The sequence below is a fragment of the Propithecus coquereli genome, unplaced genomic scaffold (assembly GCF_000956105.1).
Source record: "Propithecus coquereli isolate 6110/MARCELLA unplaced genomic scaffold, Pcoq_1.0 Scaffold117, whole genome shotgun sequence".
In the NCBI taxonomy this organism is placed as follows: domain Eukaryota; kingdom Metazoa; phylum Chordata; class Mammalia; order Primates; family Indriidae; genus Propithecus; species Propithecus coquereli.
In genome coordinates, this window is record NW_012135747.1 from 1,703,061 (window position 1) to 1,730,145 (window position 27,085).

General features: G+C 42.1%; 1 protein-coding gene and 1 pseudogene across 3 annotated transcripts in view; one reads left to right on the plus strand and one right to left on the minus strand.

The window, feature by feature from the left end:
• Positions 1-1,959: 1,959 nt before the first annotated feature.
• Positions 1,960-27,085, minus strand: part of STOX1 (storkhead box 1) — a 40,197-nt gene continuing 15,071 nt past the window's right edge. The window contains exons 2-4 of one of the 3 annotated variants that reach the window (XM_012658635.1): positions 9,115-9,267; positions 6,765-6,964; positions 1,960-2,423 (exon numbers count right to left, since the gene is read on the minus strand). In XM_012658635.1, coding sequence (XP_012514089.1) covers positions 2,400-2,423; positions 6,765-6,964; positions 9,115-9,267 — 377 coding nt within the window. In that variant the 3' untranslated portion in view covers positions 1,960-2,399. Of the gene's footprint in view, positions 2,424-4,632; positions 6,965-9,114; positions 9,268-27,085 lie in introns of all 3 variants that reach the window. The other 2 variants (XM_012658628.1, XM_012658642.1) reach the window with 2 other exon arrangements.
• Positions 26,036-26,698, plus strand: LOC105821850 (annotated as a pseudogene).

The following is a 27,085-nucleotide window of genomic DNA, read 5'->3' on the forward strand; positions in this document are numbered from 1 at the left end:
GGCCTCCCAGAGTGCCAGGATTACAGGCGTGAGCCACTGCACCCGGCCTGAATCAGAGAAATTTGATAACTTTCTTCATCACACAGCTACCCAGGATGGGATTGGGATTCAAACTTGTGTCTGAATCCTAACCTGAGATCATCAAGTTGCCTCAAGAAAACAGTTTTCTCATTAGAGAATAGACTGAAATAGGAAAGTGAAATAACTAAAATTTCCACAAAAAAGCAATTATTGGGGAAAAAAATGCAGGTCACCTATTTTATAGAATAATTTTCCAAATGACAATTTAATAGCACATATTCTCATCTTTAATATCTGTGTTATATGATGAGTTTTATAGGAGAAGAGAAGTTTATTGGTTTTATAACAGGCTTGCTTCATTTAATACCTCTAATTAGAGAGTGCCCTATGCATCCAGTGGCAAAATTAGATGGATTTCATTGGTACCTAGATGTGGCTAGAGCCCCAAGAGACTTTGGATTCCTCACTCTACTAAGAAAGTTGTCCAGTCCAAAAATCAAAGATGAAACACAGTTGTTGGTGCTCCTTTTTCCAACGGCTGGCGGGGACAGGGGCAGAAAGGGAGACCTGGAAGCAATACTCAGGAATCTTGGATGAGTTCAATATTTTACACAACCCTCACTAAATTTTGTAAGTATAAATCCTCCCAGTTGGAAGGATTCTTCAAAATCACAGAGTTCAATCTGTTAAGCTAAATATTGGAAATTCCTCTGTAACATACCAGTGAAGAGATCACCAAGCCTCTGCTTGAATGCCCTAAATAATGGGAATTCATTACTTTACAAAGCTGCCCACTTCATCTTCAGATAGTTTTGTCTAACAGGAAGTTCTTCAAACCGAGTTGGAATCTTTGTCCTAACTTCCATTCACTGGTGCTGATTCCATGCTGTAAGGCCCCCTAAAACAATTTGCCCACCCCTACATCCCCTATAAGTCTTTTCTATGCCAGATTACCCCACTTGGTACTCTGAGCAGGTTTTACAATGTCCTTGTGACCATGACTAATCTTCTTGGAATGCCATGGTAGGTTGGTTGGGGCCCACTGAAAACCAACAGTCAGGAGTGAGTGGTCTCACCACTGCAAAACAGAGCAGTGACTCCAACCTCCCCTCCTTTGCACTCCCACAGGGCCTATATGCAGCTCCTATGGTGGTGGGCTTCACTCTGGCCATCATTAATATCAGGATGGTGAGAGGTGGCAAGAGGTACTCTCTAATTATTCAAGTATTCTTGAGTTCTAAGGCCTTGACAATCCTTAGAAACCTCTTAGAAAAAACATCCCCTCAACCATAAAACAACACCATCATCTACCCGGGGTGCTAAAACCAGTCTTGATTTCTCTATGTTCCCCAAACCCAAGAGAACTGACCATTCCCATACTCAGTCTGAAAAGGCCTGCTGGAAAAAATTCTGGCAAAGCTAGGTCATATCATGAGCAGAAATGGATCTAAATGTAAATGAACTGCTAAGCATCTATCAGCCATATTACATCTTTTCTCTAAATCTCTAATTCAGAACCTCCCTTTTACTCACAAGCCATTTGGTAACCATTATGTTTCTCTTCTATCTCTACCATCTGACTTTTCATTGCCATGCTATAGAGGGAGCCTAAAATGTAAAATGTAGGGAGGACCCAGAGTGGTAGAGCCAGATGTCTACTGCCACAGGAATTTTGGATGTTGTCAGTCAGTCACATTTGGAGCCATTTGTTCATGTCCAAGCTGGTCGAAGAGAAGATCCTGGGCAGCAACGATTGGGTGAAAGGAATTCTTGTTGCAAAGTAGCAAACACCATTTATATAAATTCTTTCTGATAACAAGACTTCAGTTGCAGAGTATCTGTACGACCCTCAGTTTTCTAGATTTTGTGTTGAAATCTGATGAGATCCACTTAACACAGTATTAGTGTAGGTAAAAAAAAAAGTTCACTACTGGGTAGTAAATTAGTAGCCTATATATTTGAGAAACTAATGAATGTCTAAAAATTCAAGTTAATTACATTTAATTGGAAGAGGACTAATGATTCCATGTTTTTTATTGCAAACAATCTATATATTCCCAATAAATTCATAGTAAAATAAGCTTTAAAAAGCTTTAAAATACCAAAAAAGGAAAAAAGCCTGTAATTAGAACAAAATATGTAATAAGGTTAATTGCATATATATACTTAGCTTTTGAAGATTCTTATAATACTTGGTTGAAAGAGTCTATAGTAATGCTGTACATTTTTACAAAAAAAAGTTTCCAAAAGAAAATTAAACATTAATGACTGGAGTTAGTTGTAGTAAGGAATTGGATGTGAGTGTTTGACTGCTCTTTGTGCCTTCAAAGTTCTGCAGAAAATTCTGTCTTCTTTTTAGTCCATCCAAAATGACTGAATTATTGGATGCCAGACTCTGTGTCCTAAAGATATTAAAAATAACAGAATTATTGCCTTCAAAAGGGACCTGGATTTCTAATCAAGGCATTACGCTTCATTTGTTACTGTTACGTTGAAGCATACATTTGCTAACACTAAGGTGCACTTATCAAGTAAGTTAACCTTTAAAAATCTAAAGTTCTCTTTACATTTTCAAGGCTTCACAATAGCACCTCAATTATTCGACAGCTGCTTTCAAAGAAGTTCGTATTTTCTGAACAAAATCTGTTCTCAGATCCAATATCAAGTATATTCTAGGCAAAGACGGTAAGTTCCCTAAAAAACTCTTCCATACATCTGAAGTGGCCAACATCTTCCTGTGTAATTTATTACTTTTAGAGAAATCATATGGAAGGGAAAAGCCAACTATTATATTTTTCATATTGATAATGTTCTTTTTCTAGGAGCTGTAAGCTATGTTAGTCCCTTTTCTAACACATCTGCCTTGCTTCAGCCAACTCACATTACTGTTTGGTTATTTTTGCTTTTACATTGCTTCTTTCCCACCTTGTTCCTCTCCATCAATTGTCCATTATATTAAGATATATCTCAAAAGTGTGTCCTCCAATAAATCTTCCCCCACACAGCCTATCACTCTTAATTCCACATCTCTTTGACTGTTATGATGAGTTTCCACTTTGTTCTTGCATTCAACTTGTCTGTTGGTCTCCTCAACTGGACTCAATTGTAATCCTGTAGATAGCAACAATGTTTTGTTCATCTCTGTCCCCCTAAACCTTAGAAGAATTATGGCACATAGCTGATGTTCAAATGTTATTTTCTGGCCGGGCGCGGTGGCTCACGCCTATAATCCTAGCACTCTGGAAGGCCGAGGTGGGCGGATTGTTTGAGCTCAGGAGTTCGAGACCAGCCTGAGCAAGAGCGAGACCCCGTCTCTAAATAGAAAGAAATTAATCGGACAACTAAAAATATATATAGAAAAAATTAGCCGGGCATGGTGGCGCATGCCCGTAGTCCCAGCTATCCGGGAGGCTGAAGCAGGAGGATCGCTTGAGCCCAGGAGTTTGAGGTTGCTGTGAGCTAGGCTGACGCCACGGCACTCACTCTAGCCCAAGCAAGAGTGAGACTCTGTCTCAAAAAAAAAAAAAAAAAAAAGTCTGAAAGAATATATACAAAATGGTTAACAATGTTTTGGTCACCTCTATGGATAGGGAATGGAAAAAGTCAGGGAATGGAGACTTCCAGTTTTACTTTCTATAATTTTGTATTACTTTAATTTTTCAAAAGGAAGCACATAGTAACTTTATATAACAAACAAATCTAATAAAGACATACACCAAATTTTTAGGATGATCTTTTAGAAACTATTTAATAACATGGGAAGAATATTCATAATATACTATTAATTGAAAGAAGAAATAAGCAAAATAGTAACTCAGTATGAGCCCAATAGACAAAATACATATATGCTAAGACTGAAGTATTAGAGAGAAGTACACCAAATACAAGAGGATTTTAAAAAGATATCTAAGCCAGGTGCAGTGGCACATGTCAGTAGTCCCAGCTACTTGGGAGGCTGAGGCAGGAAGACCAGTTGAGCCCAGGAAGGAGCTCAAGTCTGCAGTGAGCTATAACCACAGCTGTGAATAGCCACTGCACTCCAGCCTGGGTAGCATAACAAGATCTCGTCTCTTAAAAAATAAAAAAAATGTAAAATTTAAAAAATTTTTAAAAAGCAATGTAAAAATATCTAGATGGTACAACGATTAAGGTGTTTTATAAAATACTTTCCAGTACTTCTTAAATGTTCCGTCATGACTATATTACTTTTATCATCCAAATAATATTATTTAAACAAATTGGAGTGAAAAACATTAGTGGAAAATAGCCACATCCCTTCCTCAAACTGGGTAGACCCAGGAATATAAATGAAAACTTCCAACCCTCAATTCAGAAAGTGCTTGGTTTATAGTAGTTCCTTTCTATTTCTAGAAATAATTCAAGATTTATGAGTAGTGGAGCAGTCAAATTTGGTTCACATTGAAAAATAATTCTACCCTACTATGTAAGAGATTTCACTGTAACTTTACGCAATTTATTCAGTAAAGGCGGGCAGAATTGTATCATTATAAAAGTTTATTCAGGAGTTTCTCACTAGGTAACTCAATATGCCCTTGGTTTTAATAATTCCTGTGGGATAGTGGCTAATGAAGTACTTTTACGTGCACTTACCGTGGAGAGTCTATTCCGCTATCTCCTGCCATGCTATGATTTTCTGTTCCTTCCAAGTGACTGTGTTCATGTTGTATAGTCTGAGCCAACACTGGCATATGTGAAGTGCTGAAAAGTTCCAACTTTTGTGTGAGATGTTTTCTCATTTCCTGATTCTGAGGACTCTGACTCCAGCTAGCTGGTTTCTTTTCTGTGTCACCAACAGAGTCTTGCAGGGTTTCAGCTTCAGAACTGGCTTTTCTTGCGCTGTGGTAATCAAATATACTTCCATCAGCTGCTGAGGCCTGGACGCATGTAGCAACACCAGGTTCTTCTTCATAGTTAAAACCAAACCGGGTCCCTGAATTTAGGCCACAGCTTTCAGCAGAGAAATCAGGTTTTTGGCTTTCCCCTGGGTTACTGAGCAACCCAGTGGGTTTGTAACATTCATTTCTTTTAAGTATCTGAGGCTCAAACCTATCCATTTTGCTGTTGTACTCAGTCAGAGATCTCTCAGTCACTTTTTGTTTTCCTAAATGATTCCCCTTGCTCCCACCTGTAAAGGAATACTGAATGTGGCCAGGCAGCATTTGAGATAAGTCATCATTCTCAGAAAAGTCATCCTCCTCTAGATATAATGAACTGCAGGCACCATCATCATCTTCCACTTCATTCTGACACAAGGCTTGGTCTTCGTCAGAAAGCCCTTCATTTTTTAGACTCTCTGTCTCTGCATCCTGGACAAATGCATTTCTCATTAATTCTTCTGAGTCTCTGTCTTGTCTCTCAGGTTGTCTCAAATGGTTCACACCAACTGGGTAATCCAAAAGGCTAAGATTTTGAAACTGGTGTATTGTGTTATCAATTAACCTGCAAGCAGAGGATGTTTGGTCTAAAGACAGGGAATCCTGTGATGACAGGCTATGTAGTGTTTCTTTGGTCTCCCCTAATTTGTCAAAGTCCCTCAAGACTTCAGGGACTACCTGATTTTCTCCACCACACATTTCATATCTCAACATGCTTTCCCTAAAGGAACAGCGTTTACCATTATTTTGCAAAACACTACACTGAGGGCAATTTAAGAGGTGATCTCTGATGGGTTTGACAGTAGAGTGATTCATAAAAATGGATTCTGCTCTAAATTTATCATTACATTGTTCAGCATATGGCTGTTTGGCTTCACCATCAAAGATTCTTGAGGAATCCAAAGACCTTGACCTTTGGAAAGGCTTTTCCTTTGGTCCAGGCTGAGTGGGTTTTACATCACTAGTCTTCTGAATGTTGTGCCCTTTGGTTATTAGGCTTCTTCGGTGAGACAAACCCTGGAAAGGATTACTGATTCGCTTTTTATAAATCAAATGGGAACCTGGCACTGCTAGATTCTCACCAAGTGGTTTCTGAACTACTGCTTTATTAGGGCTTTTAGTTCTAGGGGTGGGCTGTGTAGTAGGGAACTTGGGGTGTTTTTCCAGTTTAATGCTTCCTGGCTGAAGCTCACTTCCCTGATTCCTGGCTTTGTGTCTATCCCTATGAGAACGGCTCCGCCCTCGAGGCTTTGCAGACCGACCCTGCCTTTTCTTAACTCCCTCTTTAGAAGGATAGTTATGCCTGATTGTCAGCATATCAGTGGAAGTGCCCTGGCTGTTGTATTTTTTCTGTTCTTCGTATTTTTGCATTAGGACGGTGTGTTTGGTTAAGTTGTCAACAGTCAGAATGGGGTTAATTCGTTTGATTATCTCATGTTCAACATCTCGAGGGATATTGTCCAAGTTATCCTCATCTCGCACAGGCCATTCTTCAGGTGGGAACTGAGCAGAGAAACTGCTGTGTTCTGTTTTGGGTTTTTCCTTTCTGGATATGCCGCGCCACAAGAAACTAAAACCAAACTTCTTGCCTTTTTCTCTGTCTCTTGTGCACAGTGAAGGTTTGGCGCTCTCACAGATGTGATTCTCCTCAGACGCAGAAACTGCCCCATTCTGTGCCCAAGGTTTGAATTTCCCAAGATGTTTCTGGCCTTTTCTAGTCACTTCTGCAACAGTTGGTGGTTCCTGAACGTCCTGGGTGCACACATCAGGGCAACACCGGCAAGACTGACAATGGGAAATGGGGACAGCATTCTCTTGGGTTGACTCTGCGCAGCTCTCCACACTCACCAGATATGTCATGGAAGTTGGCATCGGGCAACTTTCTTCTGATAGAAAGACTCTCTTATTTTCCTGGGTGGTTGTGTTTGTAATGAAGTAAGTCTGAGGGGTAACTATGAAGTATCCTTCCCCAGTGTGATAAATCTTCCTTTCTTTAATCAGAGTTCCCAGAGTAGTGTAGAGAATATCTTGAGATGGAATTGCAATGCCTAAAACAAATAAGCATTTTACACTGACAGAATTTGAATAAAAAACATTTTAATGAGTGAAATCAGTAACTCAGAAATGACCACATATTTGCTTGATAAACCCAGAGCTGATTGTAACACAATTAATATGTCATTAAAATGCCAACAAAACACAAATAATATTCATAATTTACTTATAATAAGAATATAATTTGGCCCACACAAAGACATATGGCTAGGTTAATGGATACATAGAAAAAAATCTGAATTCACTCAAATACAAACCCATTATAAATTTAAATATTAATTGAGGAAAGCATTCTTCGTGAATTAACATGAGAGTTTAGAACAACCACAGTCTCATAGCTTAAATATTCATAAGAATCTAAAGAAAAAATGAAAACCAGTCTGCGCTTGGATGAGGGCAAACTACCTAACACCTGGATATAGTAGTTTTTCAAAGCAAAAGGTAACAAAATAATTTTAAAAGAAATTCCCTTTTCCAAATAGCAGGGTTCAAAATTATATTATGAAAACAATGTTAAGAATGTTTGTATAAGAAAAATACTGGAAGAAAATATATCAGTATGTTAACATTGGTTTCCTTTGGGCTGTGGTACTTTTCTATATTTTCTGTATTTTTCTACAATGAGTATATTCATTGTATAATGGAAAAAATAAAAACTATCCTTGTATAATCATTCATTAGGATATCATGCAGCTATTAAAAGAATGAGATAAATCAATATATGCTGGTATGGAAAGATCTCTAAGATTTTTTTTCTGTTTTTTTATTTTGAGACAGGGTTTCACTCTGTCACTCAGGCTGGAGTGTAGTGGCATTATCATAGCTCACTCAAACTCCTCAAATGCCTAGGCTCAAGCAGTCCTCCTGCCTTGCCTCCTGAGTAGCTGGAAAAACAGGTGCGTGCCACCACACCTGGCTAATTTTTCTATTTTTTGTAGAGATGGGGTCTTACTCTTGCTCAGGCTGGTCTCAAACTCCCGGCTTCAAGCAATCCTCCTGCCTTGGCCTCCCAAAGTGCTAGAATTGCAGGCATGAGCCACTGTGCCCCCCCTCTAAGATATGTTTGTAAGTTAAAAAGGGAAAGATACAGAAAGAATGTATAGAAATTCAAATTATGTTATAAAAAAGGAGATATATATTTAAATACAATTTATGAAAGTATACATATAAAAAAATAGCAGTTGTCACCTCTGGGAAAGTGGGAATGAACTACTGGGAGGTGAGGGTAGACGAACTTTTCCTTTTCGTTTTTTGCACTTCTCTCTACAGAGTCTGATCTATTTGATCACTACTCATGACTAGAAAAAAAAGACTGATCTATTTATTTATTGCCATTAGCATTTATTTTTGAAAAAGTTCATCTGGAAAGCAAAAGAAATACGCTTATCAAATTTGTTGCCACAGGACTTTTACTGGTGGGGTCTGATATAAGATTCTATAGATATAAGGTTCTATGGAAGGAACCTTATTCAACCCAGAAATTCCACTACTGGGTATCTACCCAAAGGAAAAGAAATCATTTTATCAAAAAGACACCTGCACTTGAATGTTTATTGCAGCACAATTCACAATTGCAAAGATATGGAATCAACCCAAGTGCCCATCAATTCACGAGTGAATTAACAAATTGTGGTATATATATATATATATACCATGGAGTACTTCTCAGCCATAAAAAGGAATGAATTAATAATGTCTTTTGCAGCAATTTGGATGGAACTGGAGACCATTATCCTAAATGAAGTATCTCAGGAATGGAAAAACAAGCACCACATGTACTCTCTAATAATTTGGAACTAATTTATGGGCACACAGGGGCACAGGGAGAAGTAAAGGTCATTGGAAGTCAAGAAGTGGGCAGAAGGGAGGAGGGAAGGAGCAAAAACCTATCTAACAGGTACAATGAACACTATTTGGGTGATGGGCACACTAATAGCTCTGACTTAAGCATTATAAAAGCTATCCATGTAACAAAAACATTTGTACCCCCTTAATAGTTTAAAATAAAAATAAATAAATAAAACCCAGGTGAATTTTATATACAAAAGATATCACTCAATTTACTTAGGTGTTCAAGATTATTTATAAATAGAAAACAAACACATGCAATGAACTGCAAATAGAGAAAAATGTATTACTCTACCTGCGTAATGTTTCATCAAATGCTCCAAAAGTGACTCCTGTGTTACTACAGTCTGAGCCGCATTCATATCAGATATGGCACAGCAAAGAACTTCAGCCAAAGGTACAAACTGAGATTGAGCTATTGGATTCATTTGCACTGGAAAGACATCACCTATATCAGAGATTTAAAAAAACGGGAGTGTGATAAAGTTGACATAGTATAAAATGTTTGGAATTAATGAATCAAGAATAAAGACTGAATAGTAGTTGGAACTGCTATTCTTTCATCAGTCTTTACTCAGAACCTGTTAACATGATAAGCACAATGATGGAAATTATGGCAGAAAAAGGTTTACATTATAGTCTCTACTTTTAAGAAGTCTGTAGTGTCTGCCATCATTTCACAAGCAAGAGACAGTAAGTTTCCACAAGAAAGTATAAAGTGCTATCAGAGTTCAGGAGGTCAGACAATGCTTATGTAGCAGTTCACATCGTTCCAAGCATTTTTTTCACATTAACTGTCTTGAGAAAGGTAGATAGGGGATTATTATTCCCTTACTAAAGATATATAAAGTTATAGAGAGCTCAAGCAATTACCCTAAGTCTAAAAGTAAGTTAAAGTGAGAGAAATAGGTCTTTTGACTCCTAATCTGGTATTTTCACCATTCCACACTGTTCCTGATTGGGATGATCAGGAAGATTTTAAGAAAGGCAGAAGCGTTTCCAATTAGCAAGAAGACATGGAGCAAAACCATGGAAGGAGGAAAGCACAAGAGCATAGATAGAGTCATCCTGGTTGGATAGAGTTTAAGGCTTATATAGGACCAAAGTGGAAGATAAGGCTGGAAAGGTAATCTAGGCCATATTATCTTTTCTGCTAGCCAACATTAGTTGTTACTAATTAAATGTTCTTCTTGACCTGCCATTACTCAGGTTGAGTTTTAGATTCTGCTGGACATCCATGGGAACCCCTCAATCAATGGAAATGAAAGACTAGGACTCAGGAAAGAGATTTGGGAATCAACTAACAGAAATGAGATCTGAAGCTAAGGAGTGGAATAAATTCTTCAATAGGAGAGTAAAGAAAAGGTGCCAAAGGTGCCAAGGAACAACACCTAAGAGACTATGTACATTTAAGATATAGTAGGAAAGAGGAACCCACAAAAGAGACAAAGACACACACCAAAAGTATAAGAAAAATGGGTTTCAAAAGGAATAGCAAGTCAACAGTGTCAAATGCTTGAAATAAATCAAAAGGGTTGAAGAAGGAGAAAAGCCATTGTATTTCTTGTTTGGAAGGTGGCTGTTGGTGACTTTCAAGAAAACTGTTTTAGTAACAAGAAGACAGAAATTAAAGGTCAGATTCAAGGCAAGGGAGTTGGTAAGAAAAAAGTGAAGTTAATGGGTCTTCCTCCTAGAGCAGGGTTTCTCAACTTGGACACTTTTGACATTTGGGATCAAATATATATATTGATTGAGGGTGACCAATGATCTCAGTATGCCCAGGATTGAGGTGTTTCCTGGGACACAGTACTTTCAGTGCTATAACCCTACAACTGGGAAAGTCACAGGCAAACTGGAATGGTTAGTCACCTAGCCAGATAATTTTGTTGTGGGGGACTGTCCTGTGCATTACGGGATGTTTAATAGCATCCTGGCCTCTATCCACTAGATGCCAGTAGCATTCCCCACAGTTGCAGCAACCAAAAATGTCTCCAGACATTGCCAAATGTGCCCTGGAGGGCAAAATCATCCCAGTTTGAAACCACTGTTCCAGACCATTGGTATGAGAAATTGATTGTGGCAGGGGAGAAACAGATCACAAACCAGAAAGGAGTAGGATCAAATGAATACAACTGTATGAGTATGTTGAAATTTTCTTAAAATAAGATCTCTGCTCCTTTGGATGCAAAAAGGAAGGGCTTAGTGGAGATGATGGAAATGATCCCAGTAGCAAGAAGATCAGTAACACAGCAAGATCCCAGAGAACAGGAAAAGGAATGTGTACCAAAGGCACAGGCAGAGGGGCTAGCTCAGCAATAAGGAAGATGTTACTTCATCTGAAACTTGAAAACAGTAGACGGTGGCAGAAGACCAAAAATATATTGAGGCAGAGAAGGAAAAAAATGTTAGTACAGCAAGGTCTTTTGATCTCTGTAAGTTAGACAGGAAAGGATGGGAATAGGAGGAGGAAAAAAATGGGAGGAATGGCGGACAGAGGGTGGAAAGTATTTGTTGTGGTTGTTGTTGTTGTTTTAGAAATGAGGTCTGGCTAGGTCTCCTGGGCTCAAGTGAACCTCCAGATCCTCCTGCCCTAGCCTCCTGAGTAGCTGGCACTACCGGTGCTTGTCACCAAGCCTAGCTTAAGGAGCTATTCTTGAAGTACTAGGAAATAAAAAATGAATAAGAAGATTGTGAGGGAACCTTGAGTCTCAAGGTGATTTAAGCACTATTTCTGGCAGACAGGTGGCAGTTCGGAAGGGAAAAAGGTGAGCATCAGGGAGGCCAACATATGCTTCTAACATTTCAATGTGCATATGAGAATCACCTGGGCGTCTTGCTAAGATGCAGATTCTGATTCAGAAGGTCTGGGGCAGAGCCCACAATTCTGCATTTCTAACAACCTCCCAGGGGATATTCCTACTGCAGGTCTGAGTACTACTCTTTGGGGTGGTGGAGGGTTAGGGTGTTAATGATAACAATGTTAAAGTAACTGACCATTCAACAAATAAACATGGTCCTGAGACTGGATGGGGAGTCAAGTGTAGCCAGAAGGAGGCTAAAGGATTCAGAAAACTTGACTATCCCCTGCACTTAACTCCCAGTGACAGTGGAGAAACCAGTACATTACACTGGTTGTTGAGGGAGGAAAGAAGGTGACAGATTGGCGAGGTTTCACCAAGGGTCGAAGCCAGAGCTGGCAGGTGATGAATACTTATTCTTTTTATATCTGCCTGAAAATAAAGGACTTCCATAAGGAAATCCATAAGCAGTTTGCTACTTATACATCCCATTGTTCTGTTCCCTTGTTTACTTAGGTTTCTCTATCTGGCATCGGAAGGTCACATAACAGAGTAGAACTGCTGTCTGCTTCTGCAGGATCTCCTCTTGGTGTGGTTGTGGCTGTCCAGCTGGTGATGCTAAGAGGCCTATAGCATTCTTAGAAGCCAGGATGAATGGCTAATCAATGAATTAGCATCTCAAAGGGTGGCAACAGATGATGCCCTGAAACTCCCTGTCCAAGTGGGGCGTTAATTTACCTAAAACAAAATCTTCCTTGAAACCCAACTTCTGAGCTAAGGATAACAAGACTTTCTCCCTATCCTCACTCACTCTTGGCCTTTCTTTTTTCTCTCCACATCTGAGATTTACTTTCTTCTCTTTCATGTCCCTCCTCAACCAGACAAAATGCGAAAACTAAAGTATAATTTTAAATATTTTTATGCTTCCTTAACATAACTTTATGTGCTTCGTTAAAATAAGTGACTTTAATTAAACTTTTATATCTCTCTTCCTCACCTCCAAAAAAAACAGGTTTTTCTCTAGTATGTGATCTTGAATTGATTACCCGTCCCCATTGCATTGGACTAAAGGCCCTTAACTTTTAAAAAGAGGAAGAAAAAGGTCACCCTTCCTTGAAAGACAAGGGCTAGAAGTGCAGGCAAAACCTAAAAAGACTTTGCTCAACTGCACAGTACCCATTCAAGCCTCACTCACCTTTTCCCTAAACCCAGTCACTCTGAACTTCGAGACAGGGTGGGGGAGGACACTGAAAGGAAAGAGCTGAGTGGCTGGACAAGTCCATGTGCTGCTGTCTGGTGTCCCTGCTGCACCCACCGGCCATGGCTGCCCAAGTCTGTGCCCTGGAAGGAGCACAGTACTGCGCTCCCACCGTGCCTTTGAGCTAGAAGTGAAGCAACCCATTTTCTAGTTCAATCCTTAGGTACGATTCCTCTTTTCATAGGAAAACCAACAGTCAAAATTCATTTTTCATGGGGCTGGGATAGAGGTGCCTGGAGCTTCCTATACATTTGTTTGCAACCTCCTGTGAATCTGTAACTATTTCAAAATAAAAGTGAAAAAACAGATCTTTCAGAAAGCATTACTTTTAATTAACTTCTCAGAACTTTTTTCTTACTGTTTTAAAACCCCAAACAACTTTTTTAAAAGAACCCTAACACTGCTTGCCAAATCCAAAAAGACTCTTAGAAAATTTACTCCTAATTCCCACATGGTGTTGGGATGGGTATTTTAAAAGAGTAAACAAATCTACTACCAACTAGGAAGACTAATTGCCTTTTTTTCCCTCCTTAAAATTAATGCAACTATATATAAACAGCACTTTAGAGGACACGTTAAATGGCTTTGAAGCTCTGGTGGAGCTCCCTCTAGGCAAAGCCTACAGAAAATTCGTTTCTCAGTACATTTTCTTCAGAGCCGTTGCTAAGATACGTCCTTCAGGTGCATAAATCATCAGGACTTTTCTTTGTGCAGGAAAGCAGAGTGAACCCTGACATGAGAACACTAACGACAGATGTAGAAATCATTTTCGAGCTACAGCCATAGTCCGTTTCGGTTACTTTTGCACTCCTTTGGTTTTGGAATACATAACTCTTAGAGAGTTTTCCACCAAAAATTAACTTTCTCTGCAGAAGTTTCCACTTATAGATATTATAGATGTAAGCAGATTTCACAATAAGGGAAGGCCAGCCCTTTGGCTTTGTCTTCAACTACGGAGTAAATTGAAGAGTTCCCTTAAGTGTAGGCCTGCCATGGACCTTTGACCCCTGATCTGGGGCAGGAATTAGAAGGCTAAGGAGAGACTGGGAGCCAGAGAGTAAACAGTTGACGACAATGTTCCCTCTATTTACACAGTCTTATACTCTTGTGTGCCTCAGAAATGGAAAAAGTGCTTAAGCTGCAAGACTGGTTTCACAAAAAATACCAACAAAGTAGAACCATAGATGAGGCCATTTGTGCCTGCTACATTTTTCACAAAGGGTTTTTGTTGTTAATTTACTGATTCCATGCTGTACTCCAAAAGGATTTAATTGGTGTATAAATTTTTTTTTAATTTCCAAGTCATAACGAAAGCAAAGGAAGACTTTAAAAGTGATTTTTTTTTTTTTTTTGAGACGGAGTCTCATTCTGTCATCCCTGCTAGAGGTGCAGTGGCATCACCATAGCTCACTGCAACCTCTAACTCTTGGGCTCAAGTGATCCTCCTGCCTCAGCTACCAGAGTAGCTAGGACTACAGGTTCACGCCACCACACCCGGGTAATTTTTTCTATTTTTAGTAGAGACAGGGTCTTGCTCTTGCTCAGGCTGGTCTCCAACTCATAAGCTCAAGCAATCGTCCCGCCTTAGCCTCCCAGAGTGCTAGGATTACAGGCGTGAGCCACCGCACTAGGCCAAAAACAATTATTCTTTTAAAAGTCCACTTTTTGAGGCCAAAAAAAAGAAAGAATAGCACAAGGCAAACTAAATGTATGTAGCATGTGGATGCCCAATCAGCAAAGGAAAATATTGAGCTCTTCACTATCAAAAGCTGATGACATCCAATAAAGTCCAGGGCAGGCGTTCCTAGATGACAATCCCAGAATCAGCCTCTTGCAGGATGGACACAGACTCATAACCCCAGGCAATCAGTCTCTTCCCTCCCCCACCCCCTACCCACTCCCGACTCTCTGCTGGTGCCTAATGACAGTGCCCTAGAAAGCCCCTGGCCAGTAGGATCAGACTCTTGGGAAAATGTGACTTGCTCCTGTAGCTGGTGACAACAGCTCAACAAAAGTCCTATTCAATGCAAGACCTCATCAAAGTTCTGAGGAAAACAGGTGGTATCTTATTTAAGGACACAGTGGCCCCCTCCATAAGCCTCAGGTGGAAGGCCTCTAGAAGAATACCCTATCCTGGCTGTTTTCTATTAGCAAAAAAAGTGGCTCAAAGAGACATTTCTGGCCAATGCAGGAGGTGTGAATACTCATATCCCAACGTAAGATATCAAGAGGAATGCCTATGACAAACGTGGACACAGCAAGATTGCCTTTCACCAGACCCAGCAGGGGAGCGGGAGGGACCAAGCAAGCCCTCCCCAAGAACTGTGGTACTGGAGAAATAGTCAACTAGGACCGTAGACTCCTAAAATCTTCCAGTCACAGATTATCAGTTCGCAGCTCTAGTAAAATTAAAATAAGCCTAAACTTGGCACTCTTCTAGGTGGGAAAGCTGGCGTCAGCATACTGGCCAGTCCAGTGAAGTCATTTTTCCCAGCGTGGTGGGTGCAAAGAGCACAAGCCAATGGGAGTGTGACCGTGACGAGGCCCAAAATCCCAAGAAAAGGTCCGACACAGGGCAGCAATGCTAGGGTTCAAACAGCATATTCATGCCATGTCTTGTAGGTGATTAAAAATCAGTTTAAGGTGAGGTTTGGTACCTTAAGCATTTTAGAGGAAACACAGCCAGACACATAGAAAGCTTGTGACCTCAGGTCACCAAGTAAAAAAAGGTAGACCCAAAATCACTATAATCTGCATGGCCCAATCCTGTGTTTGCTCTGTCCACTGAGGACACCCTGGAAGTAAAAGCATCTTTATCAAAACTGAGTGTATTTTATTTTGATATCTGAATGCTCTAGTAAAATGTTAGGGACAAGATTAAAGTTTTACATAAAAACTGTACCTTTAAGGAAAAAAAATTAACTACCATGCTTATTTTACATTTATCTTACATTTTTTAGGGCACCTAAACAAATTCCAAGAGGGGTCGGGAATTTAACTTCTGATGTTTTGATTTGAGACGCTTGAATCCGATTTTAAGGTCCGTAAGAGATTGTGCTAACAAATATGCAAAACAGAGGAAAGATTTCTTTGGACATTTGGAAAGCATGCACAGCCACATTTTTTTGTGTCATACTAAAACATGAATTGTCATAGAATTAAATTCTAGGCAAATCCCAATATTACTTATTTCGTATTTAAAACACAAACGTTACTGTAAAAACAGTCTCTATACAAATGTGTTTATGGACTCTGTGCTAGGCAGTCTGCCAGAAATTCATGCATTATTGACCTTCAAGTGGTTTAACTGAGCCGCTCTAACTCAGCTAATTACCCGGACACATGAAATCTGAGACCATCTTTTTGGGCGCCTGTATTGAATCACACTGTGGGAAAGGTATCCTCTATGTGCATTAGAGATGACAATAGAGCGTGAATAAAACAGCCTGCAGATACACTCAAGTTTAATAAAAAAGGATGTTTTGTTCAAAGTAATCCAAGAAGCTTCCTTGATTTTTAAACCGTTCTTTTATCCAGTACAGAATTTCCACCAAATTTTTTTAACATTAAAATTAATCCTGCACTTTTAAAAATGAAAGCATTTTGTAACAACATGCTCCTCCCTCATCAGAGATAAGATGCTATGCAAAAGCTTCGAAGACTTTAAATAATTAGATCTATTGTGCTATAACATCAAATAGGTTCAGAAAATCAAACGAAATGGAAACAAAAAGAAGAAAAGTTTCAGGCCAGCAAAACCAAGCCCCTCTCCATGTCTCCCTTTTATTTTGGTAAAGTAAAAGAATGCAAACACTTTCCTCCACATTTAGAAACAAAAGAGTACCAAGACTCAGAAGCTGGCTGTAGATCTAAGGGTAATTGGGTTATCTGCCATGGAAGCTGAAATTCTTTCTCAAGCACCGTGATGTTTATTTTGGACTCCTAGACAAATGGCTCCCTTCTGGGACATGCCCTCTGCTGAAAAGCTAAAGGCTTCCCTTAGAAGCCTGGGCTATTCAACAGTAGGAGCCCTTAGTAATATCTTCTTTAGTAATCACATTTCAACCCGTCAAGATTTTGTGAATTAGCGGCCTCCATCTTTTCAAGTGATACATCCACTAATATCCACACTATCAGTTGAGTCACAGGGGCCCTGGACCAATTATAACGGCCCCATGATTTGGTTGTCAGACAACACATAGAAACAGAGAAGACTGAGGTGACTCAAAGCAGCTGGTTTTCGAAAAACATTAAAATGATTCACACTCAGCCCAAAGCCCCTTCAGGCCCTGAGGTGCCTTTCCCTAAACTCTTTTCCCTTCAAGACTTCCACTCTGGATATGCCACTGACCCTACCTGGGTGTGTTAGTTTTCAGTGGCTGTCAAAATCAATTATTGCAACTTTAGTGGCTTAAAACAACACGAATTTGTTATCTCACAGTCTATATAGGTCAGAAGTCTGAGCAGCTTGGTTGGTTCCTCTGCTCTGGTCTCAGAGCCAAAATCAGAGTGGTGGTCAGCCGGGCTCTTTTCTGGAGACTCGAGGGGGAGAATCTGTTTTCGCACTCATTCTGGTTCTTGGAAGAATTCAGTTCCTTATGGTTGCAGGACTGAGGACTGAGGTCCCTATTCCCATGATGGCTGTCAGATGGGAGCCTCTCTCGGCACCTTAAAGCCACCTGCGTTTCTTGTCAGGTTGCCCCCTTCATCCTCAAAGATGGCACCGAATCCTTCTCACACTTTGATTCTCTTTGACTTGCCCTTCTGTTGCGTCACTTCTGCTTCTAGCCACAGAAAATTCTCTGCTTTTAAGAGCTCCCGTGACTGGACTGGGCCCACCCAGAGAATCCCAAATCATCTCGCTAACTTAATGTCCATAACCCAGTTACATCTGCAAAGTCCCTTAGGATGTGGGCATCTTTGGGGGACCATTCCACCGACCACACCAACTATAAGGGTTGGGGGCAAGGAATAGCTAAGGAGAGAGGTACAGCTTGTAAAAATGTTTACAGCAGGAGAACATCCTTTCTCTGCCCTCCGGGAAACCTGGGGAGATTAGAGGTGACTGTTCTTCCCAAGATACTGTAGGCCACACACACAAATGACAGTGACAGGCGGTTCACCTCTCTGAGTCAGGTGGTGAATATAAAATGTCACTGTACAAAGCTGGGGGAAAAAAATCCAGCACCAAAGTTGTTATTTGAATAATAGGTAAATAAATGTTCCTTACAATGTTTTTAAAAGCTGTCCTTTCTATTCACATAGTCCTCACATCCCAAATGTGCCCCACACTGGGAGTCAAGCGATCTGAGCAAGGTACCAGGGTTCTAATCCAGATTCTGCTATGTGGCCCTGAGTAAGCCAACACTCTTCTCTGGGTCTCAATTCCCTTGCCTCTGTGTGTGGGACTGAGCTAGCAGTCCCAAAAATGTGTTCCGTGCAACATTCATTCCATGAAATGCTCTGCAAGAAAAAGGGCCCCCAAGGCCAAATGTTTGAGAAATGCCACTTGGAGTCACAGTAGTATTGTTTAACTCTGAAAATGTCTGTAATGAGCAACTACCTAGTTTATTTAACCCAATGTTTCCCAATCATATTTGATGACAAAGTCCTCAGGGTGACTTTCCTCCATTCAAACTGGCCTCTCCCTGGATAGTCTGGACCTTCCCACATCTGCAACCCTGTCCCTGTCGCCTTCACCAACAGCATTCTTCCCCGTACCTCAGTATTTCAAAATCCTCCCTGTCATTTAAGACTGACTCAAATGCTGAGTGACTCTATCATGAATATTCTCTGAGCCCACTGGCTGGAAATATATTCTCCTCCTTCACATGCACCACTTAAGAAATATTTCATGAGTGGTCCCCAAGGTTTGGCATTAGTCACTGACATTATAATGGCACAGTCCTACAATCATTCCTTATCTGGCAAATATTTATTGAGTATCTATTATATGCCAGTTACCAAGGTTACACCAGCAAACAGGACACAGTCCTGGCCCTCCAGGGCTTCAATTCTAGTGGAAGGAGCAAAGTTTGAAGGCAACAAAACCCAACCTGAGGACTATAATTGGGAGGAGTGGGACTCAGTATTCCTGGGTCATCTGCCTGAATACTGTTCTTACAAGTCTGTGGACATCTGGGCAGGACAATCATGAGGAAGAAGAGCCAGACTTATCCCCATGGGGCCCTGGGTACTAAGACAACATAGGATAATTAAAGGGAGCCCTGGAATTGGTCAGGCAGACCTGGGCTCAAATTCTCCACCTCCATTTACTGTGTGCTCTCTTTGCATATTAATTAGTGACCTCAACTGTTTAAGATGAATAACAGCATCTGGCTCAAATGTTATTGTGGGAAGACACTTGAAAATACCTGGAATAGGATTTGACATGTTAGTCTTTCCATCGATATGAGCACTCTTTAACTTTTCTTCCTAAATTAGGTATATGGACTTGATTATCCTTTGTTCCATGCCATTATTAGTACTCCGAATTTTTCCTGTAGGGCCCTGGTTGGGCAGGTGGATTTCTTGGCCAATCTCAACTTTTCCTTTCCCAACTCCCATAGCCTATTTGACCAGACGCCAGTCCTGACCATGATCTTCTCCCCACCTGGAAGGAAACAACTTACATGCTGGCAAAGCCTATTGCTAGCCCTTCTTTGCTTCTGAGAGGCATACCTTCATAGTCCATCCTATCCAGTGACATTTTATTGTGACCCCTTGTGGCAGATAACATAAGTTGGCCCATTCAGTACGTGTTCCTAATCTCCTTTTCCCTTGCCTTCCTCTAATGTGGAAGCAAGAAAGTTTAATAATCAATTTCCCAGTCTCACTTAAAACTAGCAGACAAATGACATAATTGTGGTCAATGAGATTTTTTTTTAAAAGGCTCTTCCTTCATCTTTTATCCTTTCTTCCTTGATTCTTTCTTCCTGCTTAGATCTTGAAGAGGATGCAGCCATCTTGTGACCATAAGGTGATGGGCACAATGTCAAAAGGCCACCCTCTGAGGAAGGCACAGCAGAAAGAAGTGCAAGCCCAAAGCTCTGACAACCTTGCTGCGCTGTGCTTGCTCCAGGTTACCTACTTCCAAACTTCTTGTGATGTGAGACAAACATATCCCTCATTTGTGCAAGGCATTTTTAGAGGGCTTTCTAGAACCTGCAACAAAACATGTCTCTAACCAAAACAGCCAGTCAAAGACATCTGACATTTATTGTCTCCTCATTTTTTCGGCTTTGAGCAAATGTTTGTCTTGCCAAGGGCTTGATTAAAGATTTTAGATCTGGCAACCAGTAGATGTTTTTTTCCAACACCGTAATTGCCAGAAGCTAGAATGCCACGCTGATGGGTATGTCCAGAAGCGGTATCAAGGCCCTGCTGCTTTACCTGTATCATATCAGGTCTGGGAATGCAGAAGCTTTCGGACAAGACGCAGAAGCTTCATCTAGTCCTGCTAGTTTTTACCTGCTTAGGAAAATCTGCACCAAAGAGGTAACAATAGGCACTCTCTCGGATGAGGAAGGATTTCCTTACTGCATGTGCAAATCACAGAGGGGAAGATAAGAACGTCACAGCTGTTCACAGAACAGTGCATTCTCAAAATCGATGTCTACAGTTACAGCCCTGAAAACAGGATGCCTTTCAATCACTCCTGAAAGGAAGTCTGGTGAAATGAAGACAATAAGCCAACATCACCTTAGCATCAATGCTGGATTAACTCAGGACTTAAAGAGGCAAATACTGACTAACCCCATTTATATTTCAGAAGTGGGTAATCCCTGCCATTTGTTGAAAAAAGTCGCCTTCCATCCCAAAAGAGCCTGAACCCACCCAGGCCCCAGGTCTCTGTGGCTGGGTTGTCCGGGAGGTGAATTAAGCCCAGCAGAGGCCTCCTGTTCCAAGAGGGATGGGCTCTGTGTTGATAGGAGCTGGGAGATGGCTCTGCTTTGCGTCACAAGATAAACACACAAATGCTATCTTCTCCCCCAGACCATACACACAGACACATGCCTGTGCCTCTCCTGCTGATGGAGGTGGGGGTCGGGTGACCCAGAATAATGAGCAGGACCTGCCCCAGAGTCCAGGGAGGCCTTTCCATGCCCACAGGTGCTTCCTCGTGCCCCCTCAGCAGGGGTGCCCTGCCCTGTCGGACGCCCTTTCTCCCAGCCTCTGAACCATGCGAGCGCGCCAATCTGGAAAGCATCACTGAGTTTCTGCATCAATGTTCTCTTTCAGTCTCCAGACTGTTTGCTGTGCTCCAACTGCTTTCAAGTTGATTACAGACTCTTTTGGCCTCTGAAATATTAACTTTAAAAGATAAAAGCCACTCCAGGATACAATTCACATAAATGTAATTTTACTAAGAAGCATTTCCAGGCTGTTAGAAATTTTTAAGACACGAACCGTTCAACTTTAAGACTGTGAATTCCCTTTTCTTCAGCACAGAAGTCTTCATATAACATCTGGGCAGATGTGTGATTGCATCTTGGCAGGATTTCAGCATATTTTCACAAGGTCTCTGCCTTACAAACCAAATGTAAAGGTCACAACCCCTGAGAAATCTTAAGAGAGGCTGTAGGTCAGCAGCTCTGATCTCTATATCAGAGGGTCAACCCGATTGCTGCTTCTAGGAGCAACCTACTTCACACTAAGCCATCCATCACTGCACCTTTGACCCAGCCATCCTGAAGGTTTTCTCAGAGGGTGTCTAGGCAGAGCCTGCTAGGTCCATCTGCAGAGGTTATCTGACCGCCGCCCTGGCCTTGCACACTGACATGGTCCCCCAACCCACTCCAGACAAGCACTCGTACTGTTTTCCTCTCCCTTGTGTTTCAGCCAGAAAAGGCGCCCCAACATCTCTTTAAATACACTTGCTTCCTAGCTTATTGCTTCCCTAGCCCCCTCTTCCTCCTTTTTAGGAAGCTAAGACTGACATTCTCCATTTACTCATGAAATATCCCCTCTTCCAAGTGCCTACAGACAGCACTCCCACTCCTGAAGGTCTTCTCAACTCCAGCTCCCTTCACCGACCCTCATGCCCTGGCCACCTCCTCCCCTTGCTACCTCCACCTCAGGCTTTTGCCTGGCAGCCCAATGCGTGGTGAGTCAGCTCCGATTTCAGGGGCCAAAGCCAATTCCTGTGAGCCTGGAGCCACAGAGACTGCTGGGTCAGGACCCACATACCTGTCCTGCTTCTGCCGTGGCCTAATGGGGCAATTGTTAGCAAGAGAAGCAGAATCTTTGTCTTTGAAGGATCACAGTGTTTTTCATGTGTCGCTGAAAACTTGGGATCCTCAGCTATTTCACAACTGTATAATGAGACATTCTAGAGAGATTTACCTAACTCTGAAGATGTGTTTACATTTTGAAAGGAAAATGAGGCCCAGGACCTTGGAGACATGTCTAGGTCATAAAAACTGGAGCCACCAGAGCCAATCGGGTTCCTGGAAAATGTATTTATACTCTAAAAGGTGAGAGGGAAAACCCAAGATCTTTTCCATTCTGTCTCCAAGCAGCAAAAATGTTTCCTCCCTCCTTTTAGGAGAGGAGAGGGAAGCAGTTGCCTTTTTCTCCTGAATATAAACAAAGAAAATCTATTTTTCTCTGTCCCTCACCTGTGGCATATCTGCCCACTCGAGCTGGAGATTTTCCAGCTGGCTTTCATCATGCCACCTTGGGGTAAGCACTGGAGCAGCGGGTGCCACATAGTTACAATCATTTACACAGTATTGTGTTATCCTTTTATGCAAATGACTAATCTGTCTCTGACCCAGAACACCTCCTGTGTGCATTCAGAATAAAATTAATAAAGATGAATAGTAAAAGCCCAACAGTTACGGCAGCAAGGATGATGGGGTCCTATTTGTCACATGGTTTACCGGAACAGACAGATGAGAGCCCTGTGGCTGGCTGGCAGGATCTGAGCAATACCCATGGGAAACCAGCACAGACCTACCCAAAGGACTGGGAAGTTTGTTAGCCAGGGATGAGGATACAGGCTTGGAAAATGCAGCCCAAATGGTACTTTTCATTTTGCTCTCCCCTGCAGGTGGGAGGGGAAGGGGCCCAGGAATTCTTGGAGGTGGCCTTTAGGTGGGAAAAGAAGTTTCCGTTGCTCTGTCCTACAGGGAAGAGGAGAGTAGGTTCATTAGCTCCCACAGCCAGAGCAGCTCTGGGAGGACTGCAGAGCCAAGATACGCAGCACACGGAATGTGTCTGGCTTACTTTCTCTGATCCCCGCTGTCCTTAGTTCCCTTGCTACCCCAGCCCGTTTTTGTGGCCCAGAAGGCACTGCACTAGTCCGCTCACACAGGGGAAATGGGAGTGGAGGGGAGAAATTCGAATGCTGATGGTTCTGTTGGATACTAGCAACCATGTGCCCACAGGAGAGGGGACACGGAACCTGGGGTGAGGGAGATGCTGAGGAATGTGGAGTGAAACCTCCCTGAGGGGCAGAAGGAGTCCTGGAGCCTTCTTTCACAGGGGCCAAACAGGGAGAAGGGGAGCTCTAAAATGCCACCCTGTTGCCTACGTTTTGCCTCCCTTTTTGCGTTTCCTCCAGGAGGGAGGAAACAGCTTCTCGCTGCAGCTGTGATTTTATCTCTGTAAATGCTGGATTTAACTGTTAGAGGTTTACATTGCTGTGGGGAAAAAAGAGGAGTTTTAAAACGGCTTTGTATTGTTTTCTGTGCTACTGTGTCTGAATGTATGGCAGAAATTGATTTGGATGTTATATGCTTGTCATAAGTGCTAAAGAAGGACTGTCTCATCAGGGAAGCTGCAAAGAGTGAATCGACGTCTTTGCTGTTGCCCCCTGTGGGTGGGATGAATGCCCCTTAACCCTGGGGTTCTGGAGGGAATCAGAAAACCGCTGGCTTCTTACTGCTAATGGAAGCCTGAAATCTTATCAGATTCTAGGTGTGGGAGACAGAACACGTCCCCATGCAGATTTTTGCCCTTCTGTTTGCCTAAAAAAGGCATTATGCCAAAAGAGCATAGAAAGGGAGCAGTTTCCAGATTGAGGTACACTTTTGGGAGTTTTTGTAATGGTTACTAGAAACATGCCTTTTTGAAAAGGAGCCCTTAAGCTTGCTAACGAGCTCTGGTGGAAATCAGATGCGCCCATTTTGGGGGCAGGTCAGCTTGGTCTCTGTGACTGACCGGAGTGAAAAGAACTTTTTAAAAAATCCTCACTAGAAAGGCCTAGCTAGCCAGGCAGCCTCTCAGCTTTGCATGAGAAAGGGGCAGCTACCTCCATCTGCTGCCCGAAGCAAGGAAAAGCCAAGGGATCACGGGCAATCCTAGGTTGCCAGCTTTCCCCTAATTGCCTGGGCCTGGCTCACCCATGCCTGTTATAGTTTTCAGCAGTTCTAAGCTGGAAACAGGTGTGTGGTCGCCCTGCTCAATGAGCAGGGCTCAGATTCTGAGACTGTTGAAAGACACCCCTTTGTGGGGCCACGAGCTGTGGAAAGAATCGTGGATGCTGGGGACCTGTCTGGATTGATAAGGAAAACCCCCATCTATTTCTTGGCGCATCAGCCACCTGAGACGCCCACCCCTCACGGAAGACCCACATTAGCATAATACTAACCTATTACCTGGCCCATCAATTAATCTATTACCTGGAGCATTAGCATAACACTAAACCTATTACCTGACACATCAACTAACCTATTATCTGGCGGGCATTAGTCACCTGATAACCCCACCCCTCGGACCACCCAAACTTAATAAAAGTGGGAAAAATCGGGTAGACAGGGCTCAGAATTTGGTGGTGAGACCCCTCTGAGCCCGCCAGCGAATAAACTGATTCTCCAGCTCTCCGTGTGCCGCTCGGTTTGTCCTCGGAACCACCCGCTATTACGCTTGCTGTAACAGGATCACACAAACATGCCCATGGAAAAGGCTGTTCTCTGATGAGGCCATTGCTGACGGAGCCTGACTCTAACCTGGTGGAATTTTTATCCCTAGCTGCAAGGCAGAGAAGATCAAATGGCAAGAAGCATGGTCCCTCTGCCCCACTCTGGGTAGACTGAGTCAGGTGGGACTTTGGGCCTCCTTCCAGGGAGATCTCATTGCTATTGGCTTTTTGTGTTCGGCCTTTCTGACTTGTGCAGTCTGGCAAGTTCTGCCTTTTCTGGATCTGGCAGAGGTCACTCAACAATCAGTAAGCGGCTAGCGTGACTCCACTCCCTCACCTTTCTCCTGGTACCCACGCCTCAGGAAGGCAGTCTGATTATTCAGTGCAGCTGCCACCAGAGAGGGCTGATCCTCTCTCTAGGCCTTTCACTGGGTCATAATCAGATGAGAAGGGCAACAGAGATCCATTTGGAAAACGTTTTAAAATTCAGAATTCCACCCTGGCCATTCTTCTGGACATGATATATTTCCCCTCTCCCCTTAACACTAATCCCAAATCAGCTTGCCTGAAAGGGGTTTTAGGAGATTCGGACTTAATTAAATCTGTGTAAATTGTGTGAAAATGTTCTGTAAAGACGCTTTGTCTCTCTTGTACCCAAACCTTCTAGACAAAAGGTCTAGATGAGAGTGGAGGATTACACAAAAAATTAGAAGTTATAATAATGATTCACACTGATTTCGTACAATGGAGGGAAAGCAAAAAGCAAGCGAAGGAAAACTTTCCACCATGGGGTTGGGGTGGGAGGGGGATTAATGATCTTTGTTCTGTAGAATCTGCTCCTGGAGCCCTCCTTCCAGAAGGAAAGCCCTCCCACCCTGCTGCCCTGTGCCCCTCTTCCTAACTGCTTTGCTGGCTGCAGTGATCACTTTGAGTTCGAACTAACAGCTGACCATACTATTCCTGCCTGACAGCTCTGACCACAGGCAGTATGGGATGGTCCCAGCTCCTGCACTTTCCAAGCAGAACACCTCCCTCTGTCATCCATGCAGCGGGACAGATGAGTTGGTGTCATGAGCAAGCAGGACTGCTGGAAACTGACTACCTCCAGGTCATCCCTTGCAAAACAAGAACTGAACTGACCTGAATTATTTGGAATGAAGTAGGGAACCCCAAAACTTAACAGCTGATGAGAGATGAGAGGCCACATTAAGAGTCCTGCTTGGCAGTACATCGAGCTCCACAGAGACAGCGCCGGGGCAAGTGAGAGCCGGACGGGCACTGGGCAACTCTGTGCCTCGCTGAGGAAAAATAACTAAACATGGGCAAAGGAGATCCTAAGAAGCCGAGAGGCAAAATGTCATCATACGCATTCTTTGTGCAAACTTGCCAGGAGGAGCACAAGAAGAAGCACCCAGATGCTTCAGTCAACTTCTCAGAGTTTTCTAAGAAGTGCTCAGAGAGGTGGAAGACCATGTCTGCTAAAGAGAAAGGAAAATCTGAAGATACGGCAAAGGCGGACAAGGCCCGTTATGAAAGAGAAATGAAAACCTATATCCCTCCTAAAGGCGAAACCAAAAAGAAGTCCAAGGATCCCAATGCACCCAAGAGGCCTCCTTCGGCCTTTTGCTTGTTCTGTTCTGACTATCGCCCTAAAATCAAAGGAGAACATCCTGACCTATCCATTGGTGATGTTGCAAAGAAACTGGGAGAGATGTGGAATAACACTGCTGCAGATGACAAGCAGCCTTATGAAAAGAAGGCTGCAAAGCTGAAGGAAAAGTACGAAAAGGATATTGCTGCGTACTGAGCTAAAGGAAAGCCTGATGCAGCAAAAAAGGGAGTCATCAAGGCTGAAAAAAGCAAGAAAAAGAAGGAAGAGGAGGAAGATGAGGAAGATGAAGAGGATGAAGAGGAGGAAGATGATGAAGATGAAGAAGAAGATGATGATGATGAATAAGTTGGTTCTAGCGCAGTTTTTTTTTCTTGTCTATAAAGGATTTAACCCCCCTGTACACAACTCACTCCTTTTAAAGAAAAAAATTGAAATGTAAGGCTGTGTAAGATTTGTTTTTAAACTGTACAGTGTCTTTTTTTGTATAGTTAACACACTACCGAATGTGTCTTTAGCTAGCCCTGTCCTGGTGGTATTTTCAATAGCCACTAACCTTGGCTGGTACAGTATGGGGGTTGTAAATTGGCATGGAAATTTAAAGCAGGTTGTTGTTGGTGCACAGCACAAATTAGTTATATATGGGGATGGTAGTTTTTTCATCTTCAGTTGTCTCTGATGCAGCTTATACAAAATAATTGTTGTTCTGTTAACTGAATACCACTCTGTAATTGC